The sequence below is a fragment of the Atta colombica genome, unplaced genomic scaffold, assembly GCF_001594045.1.
Source record: "Atta colombica isolate Treedump-2 unplaced genomic scaffold, Acol1.0 scaffold104, whole genome shotgun sequence".
Lineage (NCBI taxonomy): Eukaryota > Metazoa > Arthropoda > Insecta > Hymenoptera > Formicidae > Atta > Atta colombica.
Window position 1 is genome coordinate 275,268 of NW_017259189.1, and position 13,801 is coordinate 289,068.

At 31.5% G+C, this 13,801-nt stretch overlaps 1 protein-coding gene and 1 long non-coding RNA gene across 8 annotated transcripts; both read right to left on the minus strand.

Annotated features, from left to right (window-relative positions):
• Positions 1-1,522: 1,522 nt before the first annotated feature.
• LOC108688176 lies at positions 1,523-1,990 on the minus strand. Its single transcript, XM_018194325.1, has one exon. The coding sequence runs from the start codon at positions 1,988-1,990 to the stop codon at positions 1,523-1,525; it is 468 nt and encodes a 155-aa protein (XP_018049814.1).
• Positions 1,991-2,673: 683 nt separating this feature from the next.
• Positions 2,674-9,052, minus strand: LOC108688350. 7 transcript variants are annotated; one of them, XR_001931791.1, is made up of 9 exons: positions 8,805-9,052; positions 6,067-8,531; positions 5,815-5,985; positions 5,656-5,691; positions 5,464-5,583; positions 5,065-5,193; positions 4,171-4,406; positions 3,613-3,762; positions 2,674-2,818 (listed from the first exon to the last, which is right to left on the minus strand). It is a non-coding gene; the product is annotated as an uncharacterized LOC108688350 (long non-coding RNA). The 7 variants fall into 7 exon arrangements; XR_001931790.1 differs by having other exon boundaries at positions 5,464-5,691; positions 6,067-8,522; XR_001931792.1 differs by having other exon boundaries at positions 3,662-3,762; positions 5,464-5,691.
• Between the last annotated feature and the right edge of the window lie 4,749 nt (positions 9,053-13,801).

Below are 13,801 nucleotides of genomic sequence, written 5' to 3' on the forward strand. Positions count from 1 at the left end.
AGTCAAAACATACTTGGAAACGTTGAAATGGGAAGTCCTACTTCACCCGCCGTATTCTCCAGACGTTGCTCCCTCTGACTATCACTTGTTTCGATCAATGGCACACGGCCTGGCTGACCAGCACTTCCGGTCTTATGAAGAAGTAAAAAATTGGATCGATTCGTGGATAGCCTCAAAAGATGACCAGTTTTTTCGACGCGGGATTCGTACGCTACCCGAAAGATGGGAGAAAGTAGTGGCCAGCGATGGACAATACTTTGAATCATAAATGTATAACCAGTTTTTTACAATAAAGCCTCGAATTTCGGAAAAAAAAACGGCGGAAGCAAAGTTGTACACCTAATAGTAGATTATGTAATTGCGTTGCATTCTTGTGGGACTGCAAACTTCAAGCGCGCTTTCTGAGTCTGAAAATATAATGCTCTTTGTAATATCTTGTAACGTGAATTTGTCTATGGCCCATGTCGCCTTAACAGCACAAACGTTGATATGTCGACTGTAAGTTGACTTTATACAGACGCCTTCCAATGTCGACTTTAGGACGGCGATTTACTCTCACAAAATTAGAATCATTTCTTTCTTATTGTTTAACTATTTTATAGTTAAACTAGGACGAATGCTGTTCATGAGCGTTTTGGGCATAAATCAAATTACTGCCTATAAAAATAATATATAATCAATTTTTAAAATAGTCGACTTAAGTCGACTTTAAGTTGACTTATCAAAAAGTCTGCACAAAATATTCATGAGATGTCGTTGCAGTGTACGCGCACATGATTGCGCACGATGCAGCATATAACAGCTAAATACAGAAATAGCGGCCGGGAGTCTGTTAATAATTAAAAAATAGAATTAATATTATAAAAGATTTATTAAAGATTTGGGAACATAAATGCAACTATGTATTTTTGTGTAAAATATTATTTATGTACTGGGAGTACAAATTAGTTCGGTCCATTTCCCTAAAGATGGCTCCAGCTGTTGTGAATGGTTCATAGTGACAGCTGATTTCAGGCGGTTTCAGAGAGGTTAAACATCTGCTAATAATATTCAGTTTATATCGCTTTGAATTTCATACAAAAACCTTGACTTTTACTGTGTTTGAAATGTCGAATTTTGTGTTAACCAAGAAGTATTTGCGGGAGGTTTTGATTTTCTGCTTTAATTGGAAGAAAAGTGTGGCTGAAGCCCATCCAATGCTTGTGTCGAAGTTTATGGTGACTAAAAAATAGTCCAGCAGAGTCAAATCGCAGCTGCGAGGCGGCCAATTGACATCAACATTTCGGCTGATTATGCGATTTTCGAAGACAGTGCGCAAAAGATCGATTGTAGCGTTGGCTGTGTGGCAAGGTGCGCCGTCCTGTTGAAACCAAATGTTGTCTGTGTCCTCCTCTTCAAATTTGGGAAGCAAGAATTCGTTTAGCATGGCGCGACAGCGCTCGCCATTGACAGTGACAACAGCTCCTTGCTCATTTTCGAAGAAAAATGATGGCCCAATGATGCCGCCGGACCAAAAACCACACTAAATAGTCACTCGTTGTGGATGCATCGGCTTCTCTATGACGACGTGCGAATTCTCTGATCCCCAAATACGACAATTCTGCTTGTTCACATAGCTACCGAGATGAAAATGAGCTTCGTCAGAAAAGATGATTTTTCGGTAAAAATGCTCATCTTCAACCAAGCGTTGTTCAGCCCATTGGACGAATCGAAAACGCACCGGATGGTCATGCGGCTTCAATTCTTGCACTAATTGAATTTTGTACGGCTTCATACCGAAGTTTTTATTCAAAATTCTTCTCAAAGAAGTGCGTGAAATGTTCAACTTTTGAGAACGAGTTGATGGTTGTTCAAGCACACTCTGAGCAACTGCAGCAATGTTTTCGGTTGACTTTAGTGGACGAGCACATGAACGAGTTGCTTTATTCAATAAGGATCCAGTTTGCTGAATTCGCTTCACAAATTGATCCATAAACTGCGTTGAAGGCATTTCTTTTCTACCAAATTTTCCATGTAAATTTCTTACAGTTTGGGTTGAAGACTTACCACTTTGAAAGTAAGTTTTCAATATTTTTCAATTTTGTTCAAGCGTATAGTGACCCATTTCGTAAATGTCAAACAAAAAACTAAATTTCTGATACGTCATAAATGTTATTACGCCTTTAAAACTCAAAATAACCGGTAGTTGAAATTCCAAACGCTAGATGGCCCACCCTATAAATCCTAGAATGTCTGTATGATGATTGACTTAAAATCGGGTTCTGTTACATGTATGCGCCCTAATAGCACAAAGTCAACTCTAAGTCGACTCTGAGTCGACTATAGCTTCTAGACATCTGAAAAACGGACATCCGATAAGTCGATTTTAGACGACTTAGAGACGTCTCGAAGTCGTGCAATGTCCCACTTTAAAGACGGCTGTAAGTTGACTTTAAGTGCGATTGCACCCATCCAGTATACTTCTATAAGTTATACTTCTATAAGAACGTGTTCAAATTTGCACTGCCTCCGTGCAAATATATATAATATATAATTTTAACAGTACATACTCTTATAGAAACACTACTGTGCAGTCTCAAGGAAAAATACCATTAGACTGTTATTTATAAAAATCAGTAAATTATTACTCTAAAAAATATATAGATATTTATTATTTGTATTATTGTAGCTTATTACATTATATATTTTATATATTGTTTATACTGTTTATTTTGTTTTGTAACGTTTCTTATTCTGTTATCTGAGCGACAGAATCATTTTTTGATGGCTTTTTTTAATTCGGCAGATGTCGAACCTGGTAACCGTTTCATCATCGAGTCTGAAATATGTACAAATAATTGCATTAATAATTAAAATAATTGCATAATAAAAATAAAAATATGAAATAATATTTATAAACATAAATTTTATAAACAAATCAATTAAATATAAGACAATAGGTTTGTTCTGATTGATTACGCTTTTCCACTTTTGCATCAATGCAAATTTTTTGTTAGATAATCAGTCAATGAGAACTTGCATGTTTCAAACAATTATAAAAATATGGATAGAACACTATAATATAGGTATTCGCATCCACCATTTTTAGTCCTTTTTCCACTCTTTGTTTTTTCTTCATCCTTCAACCTTCTCTCTTCTCTCTTCTCAACTCAGCGGCGGAATGGAGAGAGAGAGAGAGCAAGGAATTGGGAAAAGGAGCAAGAGAGTGATAAAAGGACTAAAAATAGCGGATGCGAATACTCTGCATATTATAGCCATATTAGTATGGGCAATCAAGCTATATGTTCCAAAATTATCTGTTAGCATCGATGAGGTATTAAGATGGCTAAGACATATTAGTGGATATTTATCTGATATCAGAAACAGTAGACATCTAATTTTGAATATAATTTTCGCATTTATGTAATTCACATTTGTTAAAATTATCTGTAGGGGCTTTGTACTTTGATATGTAATATTATGTTCAGCTCATCGATATTTTTAAATAACATTTATGATGAATTTCATGAACGCCGAAGATTGCATGGAAAAGGCTATGTTTCCAATCTCACAAAAATGTTTTAAACCTTGTTATAAGGAAGTAGGTATAATGAAATAAATGTTACCAATTACTAGAGTTTAGATATGAATGTAGATTTAAAGCTTGCATCACTCTTCTGACCTGTCTATGATATTTGAGTGACTATTTCATTAGAGATAATTTGTGATAAAGTATTTCTAATAAACTGCTTATCCGTCGAACCTCCGATTCGACATATGTTCCTGTAATATAGTTACAAAAAATATACACAAATAGTATATACAAATATTATGAATAGAAGAAATGTATATACGACAGCGAAAATGAAATACACGTGTTTGAAAACAAATTCAGTCAATGTTATTAAATTAATTTAATACCGACTATCATCCATCTTTTTATGTAGCAATTTTGCCACTTAATTTTCTATTTGCATTATGTCATACTTTAATATTATATCAAATCCTTTTCAATATAAAATTACTAAATTTAATACATATAAATAAAAAAAGTCCTTGATGATTACATGAGAAATTAAACATAACGAAATTCAAAGTTATAAGATGGCGAGTAAATTTTTGAGAAAACAATTTTCCTAATGGATAATATAAGCATTTAAAGTAATATTTAACAAATATGAATATATTTACAAATTGTTTTCTCATGTTGGTATTCACTTCCAACTGATTTTCGCAAGAACTGTTTCAACGTCATTAGAGGCAATGAAGATATCAGATCTTGTGCTACAATCTCATCACTTCATCCTCATTTCCTTTTTTTAATAGAGCTTCAATAGCGTACATTTGTCTGGACAATCTTTTCAGTTTCTTATGGATATAGTCTCTGCATTCGCTTGTAATGATATGAAGAAATTGCAACAGAAAAACTGAATTAACATTAATAACTATTAATATTTTAATAAAGTCATCTGTCTATTATCACAATACCAGCATTGGTTATTTGCCAAAATTTTATTGTTTTTTTATTATTATAGGAACAGGAGAGTGAGTTTGTGATGTGCATTTACTTAAAATAATTTTTATGTATTTTTGTTTAAAAATACAATATAAAATATAAATATAATAAACATAAAAATATAATATTAAGAAAGAGATATTAAAGAGACCAACTATTAACAAATAAGTAAGTGTTCCTCTGTAAGAAATTATTTGCTTATCACAACAATTATTATGATTTCTTGTTGAGAGTTCATTTTCTATACCGTGGAATCAGATAAGTCTGAAAATCAAATATTTTATTAATATATAGTATACATATTAATAAAATATTTTCAGATGTCTGTGAGACCAATTGTTAATAAATTCGAATCGAGATATTTCGCAAGGCTCTTTGTTTATTATTGTTTATATTATTTTGTAGCTTAACGTGTAAATAGTAGTAGTAGTACTTTTCCTTTTCTAGTATTATAGAACAAAATATTTATTACTAATAAATTAGTATGTTGTGAAACTTAAAGTCATAGAAGTTAATACAGTTTTATTAGTTTTCTTTTTGAAAGCATAAATCAACATAGATGTGCTCACCGCTCATTAGTTCATTTAGAACAGACTTGATCCAATAAACCTCAATCAATTTGTGGTCTAATTTGTGTTCTCAAAAGAGAAACATTCCTTAAGAGAAGGATTTATCTCAGCTTCTTTACGTGCATAAATCTAATAAGTATAAACTTGGACAAACTTCTAGCAAGTTTTAATAAATATAAATTTTAATAAATATAAGCATTGGGAAATGCTATTGAAAGTCCTTATTGTAATTTACTTCTATTTCTACTTAGCAATATCACAGAAACAGTACACAAATTGTAATTGTAAATTTTAAAGGTATAGGTAATAAATTCATTTTTTCCTAATAAGTTTTTGATATTGTGTATATATAATACATTGATATAAACTGTATGATTGTGAACACAGGACTTAACCAACCTTATATATCAGATAAGTAATGTTCATCGTGTCGCTCTTGATGACGATCCGTTGGCTTGACTTTCCCAGGGCTGATAGATGAAATGCCGGGAATTTTTATCGTAGATTTTTGTTGTCTTTCTACAGAAATTTAAATAAAGTTACAAAGGAAATATGGCACTGTTAATGATATAAGATAATTATTTTTCATACTTTTCGAATCGTTAATCTGTTTCGAAGTAGAGTTTACTATACAACAAACAAAAGTATTAACATAATTAATCATAAAAGATTTTAAAATATTATGAAATAATTAGCTTCATCTAAACTTACAAAGCTGTTGAGTACAGTCTGGCGAGAATGCACACTTACTATTTAATTGCGATGCCTTGGTTATTGTAATAAAGTATTGTAATAAAGTAAAGTTCGCCGATTTCGTTGACGTTTCGACAACTCAGAAAATTGTTTGAGTATTTTCAGATTATTTAATCATAAATAATGTTATTTAATCATAAATAATTAACCTACACAATCCGGCTCTGACTATATACGTTATTTTAATTTTAAAATGTCTTTAATTAATAATTAAATACATAAATAATATTTTACACAAAAATACATTACCATAGTTGCACTTGTGTTTCCAAATCTTTAATAATATTAATTCTATTCTTTAATTATTAACAGACTCCCGGCTGCTATTTCTGCATTCGCCATTTAGCTATTATATGCTGCATCATGCGCAATCATGTGCGCGTACACTACAACGACATCTCATGAATATTTTGTGCAGGCTTTTTGGCAAATCGACTTAAAGTCGACTTAAGTCGACTATTTTAAAAAATAGATTATATATTATTCTTATAGGCAGTAATCCGATTTATGCCCACAACGCTCAGCATTCATCCTAGTTTAACTATAAAATAGTTAAACAACAAGAAATGATTCCAATTTTGTAAGCGTAAATCGCCGTCCTAAAGTTTAGATGTCCTAAAGTCGACATTGGAAGGATGTCTATACAAAGTCGACTTAACTTTGCTAAGTCAGGCCTTTAGAGTCGACTTTACAATCCTGACTTAGCAAAGTCAAATTACAGTAGACATATCGACGTTTATGCTGTTAGGGAGAAGAAACAAGCAGCAGTTTGCGCGGTTCCTATAGTTACCCAGTTAGTTTCTGTATCGCATACCGCGCTACATGTAATTGTATTCTGAGGCTGTGTTCAGATTCCTCACCGGGTGAGTAATCGCTGGGTGACTGGATGTGTGGGCGGAGCGAAAAATACCGGAGTGATTTGGGAATCTGAACGCACTCTAAGAGTGTCTTGCCATCGATTACAGCAAATAGTAACATAAATATATCAGATTTAATATGAATTACATATAACTAATTACATGTGACTAAAATACGTATATAATAATGATAAAAGATATAAAATAAATATCTTACAATATCTAAGTCTCTCGACCTGTAAAACTTAATAGATGATTAAATTGGCTTCCTTTGAATTATGGTTTATATTGTTTATAATAAGCGTAACCTGAAATTTAAATTTTCGTGTAGATGCACGTCAAACATGCTGGGATAGCACAGGAAGTCTTTAATGCGCCACTACTCATTCCATCTGGCTCAAGAAATCGGATGCTAAAAACCATTCTTCCGAGTGGATAGAGTAGGAATCTGAACGTTCTACCTAAAGGCTACCTAAAGTGCTCAATAAAGGCACTTAAAAAGAATCTAAATGCTTTCTGAATGTCTGGGTGTATCCGAGTGGAAAATCAGGGGGTCGATTATATATCTTGAAATGAGGTGAAAATTACAAAAGTGAACAAATATCACTATAATTTTCATAATTTAATTGATCAATACCTAGTAACCTTTGCTCACTTTTATAATTTTCATCTCATTTTGAGATACACAATCGACCCTCTGAACGCAGAGGTATATTTGACACTAACGCCATCATTGATATTATTGACACTTTACGATATGATTAGTTACGGTAATAATGACGCAAGTGGAATACAACGCTAGGTCAATAATTGTATGACAAGTGTGGCGTAACGACATGCGTCAAGTTCTGTATGTGATTTTGAATCCCGTACGTGAGTTCAAGTCCCTATTCTCATTAAATAAAAGTGTTTTCCTCTTAACCTTATATTTAATCCATTATTTCTCGTTTTCTGCCAAATATTCTGACCACTAAATTCCGTTACAGTCTCTTTAAGAAATTAACACTCTTATTAATAATCTCTCACGATGTTATTCTATTTCCTTAGTTATTCTATAGTTCCTTAGAACTTGCCGCGAGATTTTCGATACGAAACCTGAGACATTCTTACAGCTTCAAAAGTAGGCTATCAACAGGCTTTTTAAGCCGATTTATTCAGAGGAATCCCAGAGGACGTAGCTAGACAGGTTTTCGACAGACACTGAAGATTGGCATCGTTTGTATGGAGCGTCGATGCTCGAAAAAACAACATATTCGTGTGTATTAGAACTCATTCATTGTAATTGGTTGGTTTGCTTTTATTCTTTTCTTGTCAAACGACCTATTCATCGGTTAAGAAGACTTATCGTGATTTCATTAGTAGCTCCTAATAGTAGCTTCTTGTTGCTAAAGCATGCATTCATGTGTTGTTTGAAGAACAACATTACATCTTATTAGCCGTTTCGCTTTCGTCTGTCCGACAACTCTTATTGGTGGAAAAATTCGACGCGGACAGTGAGATTGTTTTTGGCGAGTTTGTTTTTCCTTTCGTGAGCGTGTGATTGTGTACAGACTTTCATGCGTTATATATATCTCCGCGAGTGACTCAAGTCTCAAAACTATGCTTTTAATGTCTCATCAAGTTTTTAAACATTCTACTTAGCCTTTCTGTCGTCACGCCATTACAGAAAATCGATCGACTTTGGATGGAAGATCTTACATATAATCAATTTGTTATTGAAGCCTGTAGATACGGCCTGGTTCCACATTCTTCTTGAGCCAACCTTATGTTATTTGTTATAACCGATGTGGTAGACTTTCGTTCTGTCCACTGTTGCCGCAGGTCGAAAAAATATTTCACTAAATGGACCTGGAAAGACTAAAATGTAATAATAAGACTAATGTCATAAAAATGCATTAAACCAAAAGGAGGAAAGTCTTTATAATGCAAATCATATCAAGAATGTAACTTATTCGAAAAAATTAATAAGTACCACATTTGCCATGTATATTCAGATATATTTATCCCTGTACAATAACATCATTGGAAACATTTTCTATTTTTTGATACATCTAACGCACGATAATGACATTAAACAAAATTGAAAACTGAAATACAAACTAATTACATAACTCATTGCACGTCCAGTACCTGAGTATTTGTACTTTTTGATGCACCCTTTGATCTCGGTAATTATAAATATTGGCGATACAATTGTAACAGTCTCCATCATTATACAGATTGTTATAAAATAACTGTCAGAAACAAATAAGCACAATTCTTAAAAATAAACTTGTCACGCTTTAACGCTTACGTTCTTCAACAACATTGAATGCATTATGAACGATAAGTGAGCTCTCTCAGTTAGTTTACTGATTAGGTTAGGTTACAACTTATGAAAAAATGTATGATTTAAAATGAAATGTTTAAAGGTAAATTTTCACGAGCTGCTTAAACTCGTTTCAGCGACAAAAAGGATCAAGTGATCAAAATTGACAAATATCAAGCGTTGAAAACAAGATTAATAAAGTCTTAAACACAATGCGAAGGAATAGCGATAGGAATAACACGATTTCAATCTATCTGAAAGTGTATCCTAGTGTATTCCAGTGTGTATCTGATTAGTGTATATCTGATTTCTGATAGGTTGAATTGTATATTTCATGTTATTCCTATCGTTATCGCTATTCCTTCGCATTGTGTTTAAGGTTTAAGAGGAGTGGAGGGCGCTGGCATAAAAATTCACCAAATAATAAAGAATTCACTAAATTAAAAGATTTTAAAAATCACTAAAATAATAAAAAATCATTAAAATCCGCAAAATTTTCTTCTGCCACTAAGCCACACAGCCCTGACATTGGTATCTCTATCTGTATCTATATCTAGTAAATTTCTTACACTTATTAATAATCTCTCGCAACGTTACTTTATGTTTCCCTAGTAAACTTGCCGTTATTGAGATTTTCGATTACGAGACTTGAAAGACATTCTTACATATAGAAATCGCGCAAATCGTACCGCTTCTTTCCTTCTCTATTACATAAAGGCTATTATGTAAGGGCCATTCCACACAAACTTGCATAGCCGCATAAACAACATGCATAAAAACATGCATAAAGAAAATCATCCAATCACATTTCTGTCATAAAGATAAACATAAAGTATGATTAAAATATGCGGTAAGCGGGTTAGTGACAAATAAATTTTAATATGAATTTTTAAAAATATATTAACTTATTTTTATGCACATTTCATCAACACTTGTATTTTTTCAAAGATTTTAGTTAATAATTGCATTTAAATCAATTAATTCTATTAAAAAGTGCTTAGTAATGTGAATTTGTCACTGGCTAGTGTCGCTTACCGCATATTTTAATAGTTCTCTATATATAATAGAGAAGAAAAGAAGCAAGCAACACGGTTTGCACGGTTACTATAATTATCTAATTAGTTTCTGTACCGCGTATCGCGCTACATATAATCACACCCTTAGTGCTGTTCCATGACGTGCCTATCGCCATATGCACGTATTCGCATATCGAAGTTTCGACCAATCACTAACGTTCCGCCGTTTTATGCCTATACACAATAATCAGCGATTTATATATTTACAGTAATGCCAATTTGGTGGTTTTCCAGAGCTAGCGTTTTTTAAAGATTCTCAAGCTATAAAATTTAAAAAATGCGGATAGCAATAATTCTGACGGGATTTAATTTTTTTTTACTGACGGATTTTATTTAAAGCTTAGATGGATACTTATTTTTACATGTACTACAACGCGATTTCTAATTTATATTTTGCAACATGATGCACTGAGATACGCCATCTTTAGATATGTATGTATGGGATAATGAACATGGCTATTAGTTGCGGCTGTTGTATCCATTTGTGATTCGTGACGCGGCGCTGCTATAAGAAAATCGAGAAAATTTTGAAATCAGCCATAGACTTATAAATAGACTTATAAATAGACTTGAGGCAACAACTTAGACTAAGGACAGCAGTCACTATTCTGTTTTTTTTGCTATGTTTCAACCTATATTTTCGATAAAAGTTTAAAATGGGGAAAAACGAAAGCTGTTTATCAGCAAAAATTCAGCTTAAATGGAAGATGTAGCCAAAATTAAAGAACTGAATTCGAAAGAGAGAGGAATTGACGAATAAAACTCAAGCACACTGTACATATTGTAAGTGCAATATTCAATGTAAGCTGAGCAATTTGCTCTCCCATACTGAAAAAAAGCATACATCAACCTGTGGATCACACATGCAAATAAACTTTCGTTCAGACTTTCATCCTCTAAGACACAAGAGCAAGAGGCTGCTTTAGCATTGTACATTAGTCAAGGATGATAAGAACGTCATTGATCGTGAAGATGAATGGATCACTATCGATATTGAATAGAAAGATTTTCTGCGACCTCTTACATATTTTACATTTATTTTTAGTTTATAAAATAACTTTTAAAAACGTTATACTTTGTTCTTATATTTATTTGAGAAAAATTTTACAATGGATGAAATGGGTAAATAGAATATGCAAAAACTCAATGTTAACGCAAATTTAATATATATGTATATTCCAAGTTAGCCTGATAATTATATATGTATGTAAATTTGAAAAATAGATTAAACATTTACGTTTCAGTTATTCAGTGGTTTTAATTTATTTACATAATGAAATTTCTTTCGCAATTATATTATTAATAAATCAATAGTCAGTAGTGACTAGCAAATGAGAATGGATTGAAATGGATTAAAATTGATTCAGAAATATTCAGAAATACGGATTCATAAATGTTTAAGTGAATCCTTTTCAATCCTGAATGCATTTTTATTCATTTATAGGAATGGCATGGAGTTTCTATCTTTTCAATCTAAAGATAATATTATAATATTTTGTGTGGTGTGTGCATCGTGAATACTGCTTAATTTAAAATTCTGAATAGGAAATGCAGTTTTTTAATCAAGTTGAATATAAAAAAAGGTTTTTCTTTTAAAATGAGCCATATATTTAAAATTTATGAGTAGAAAATTCATTGTTTCATTTAAAAATGCATTGTGAATGCTATTTCATTTAAAAATATAATTGAATTGAATAAGAAATTTTTCGTTTTAATTCAACTGAATTAAAAAAAATGTACCGTAAAAATATATTATGAGAATTCTTCTTCATTTAATAGTTAAAAGAAACATAAAAAGAAGTAAATATGTAGAATAAATGTTACTTATATAAATTTTTAATTTTTAATTAATAAACTTTTATGTATATTTTATATTAACATTTCCTTTAGTATATAGCGTATATTTTTTATATAAAAGATTTAAAATAATAACTATAGAATTTTATATAATTACTACTTTAATTTATTTAAACTTTTACATATATAAAAATATTTATATGGAATCCAATCTATTTTTATGGATTTAAAATACAGATTTGAATGGATTGAAAATTTCCAATCTATTTCAATCCATTTTCGTTTGCTGAATATATACAGAATAAACAAGAGAAAAGTGGAAATTAATGATATATAAAGCATAATCAATTGCACGTCTATTAAGAGAAGGAAGTTCCTCCTCGATATTTGATAGGTGCTCTGCCAGTTTGCCTCAAGCTAGCAGTACAATCATGAAATTTTAATTTCCGGATAAAGGATAGGAGCAAAACAAGTCATTATGATATCAAAATGATATCAAAATGAATGACTCCAAAATGATCATTAAAAGTTATTTTTCAATCATTTTCGATTCATTTTAATGTCATTTTGACATTATCATGACTTGCTACTTGGGTAATTTTTTAATAGAATATTTAATTAGCACCTAAAAAGCACCTAATTTTCGTGTTAGTATTTTTAATTCCTGATAACTTTGTACTATGCTAGCTTGATAGATGTGTCAATATGACACTTAATCTTTAATCAGAATCGACCAATCATGAAAGTACTTTAGGGTTACATGAGTCTCTCTTTTCCCTCCCCCACCCCCCTCTCCCAATGTGTGCCTGTGCGTGTGCACGCGCGTGTGTATGTACCACTTTTTTCTAACATTCATCTTATATAAATATGTGCGTAAAAGTAATTACAAACAAATATATAAATATCTGATGATTTTTTGGCGGTATTTCAAATAGAATTTAGCGGGTAATTTTTTTCAACAGTTGGCATCATTGTGTATTTATGTGTGTCGGACAGTCAAGTAAATCAGCGGTAATTAATAATTTTGTAGTGTTCTTACATCGTTAGAAATACCAATTTTAGTTGAATTTAGTAGAAACGAAATTATCGACTGGTGGAAAATTAAGAAAATATATCGTTAGGTAAATATCATTAATGATTAGAAGTTAGGTTATATTTAGAAATGAATGTTTATGAAATGATGTGAATCTTTTCTCTATTTCAGAAAAATATATTTATATATTTATTTTCTTTTGTTCAAATGCATTTTTTTCGCGTATTCATTTCTTTAATACGATGTATACAAACAAATGATTCCAAAAATAATAAAACAGAAAAAATCTTTTTATAAAAGGTAAAGATATAAATGACATCTTTGTCATTTATATTTTGTATATTTATATTTTGTATCCAGTTCTTTCGTTTTGCAGTCCGAAGTGTGAATATTGGCATATCGATGGATTATTGGGAACAAATCTCCTATAACATCGATGCTTTAGAATATTTAACAAAGAAATGCACTTGTTATATATCGATGACAATAACGTTGTTACGATGTAAAGTATTATTAAATAAATCAAATTTTTTATCATCTCTTATTGAGATATTAATTTCAGCAATTATAATATTTACATTATTTTACAATTGGGAAGTATCAATCATCATCGATAATAGCGATAACAGTGATAAGCGAAATAGCAATACAACGATAACAGTTGATAAGAGTTGCTCAGCCTTTGAAAGTGAATCTGCAAGAAAGGATGCAGTAGATAAATTCCTGCTTCAAATCATCTACGAGCCCTCCCAATACGCGAGAGACATCAATTTGAGATACAAATCTTGTCTCTATTTTTCGAACAAAAGTTGAGCCCAGTTTAATAATGTATTTGTGTAAATGTTACATTTATATTTGTTCTGATAATTCGTTATTATTTATACTAATTTTAAATACACACACACACACACAC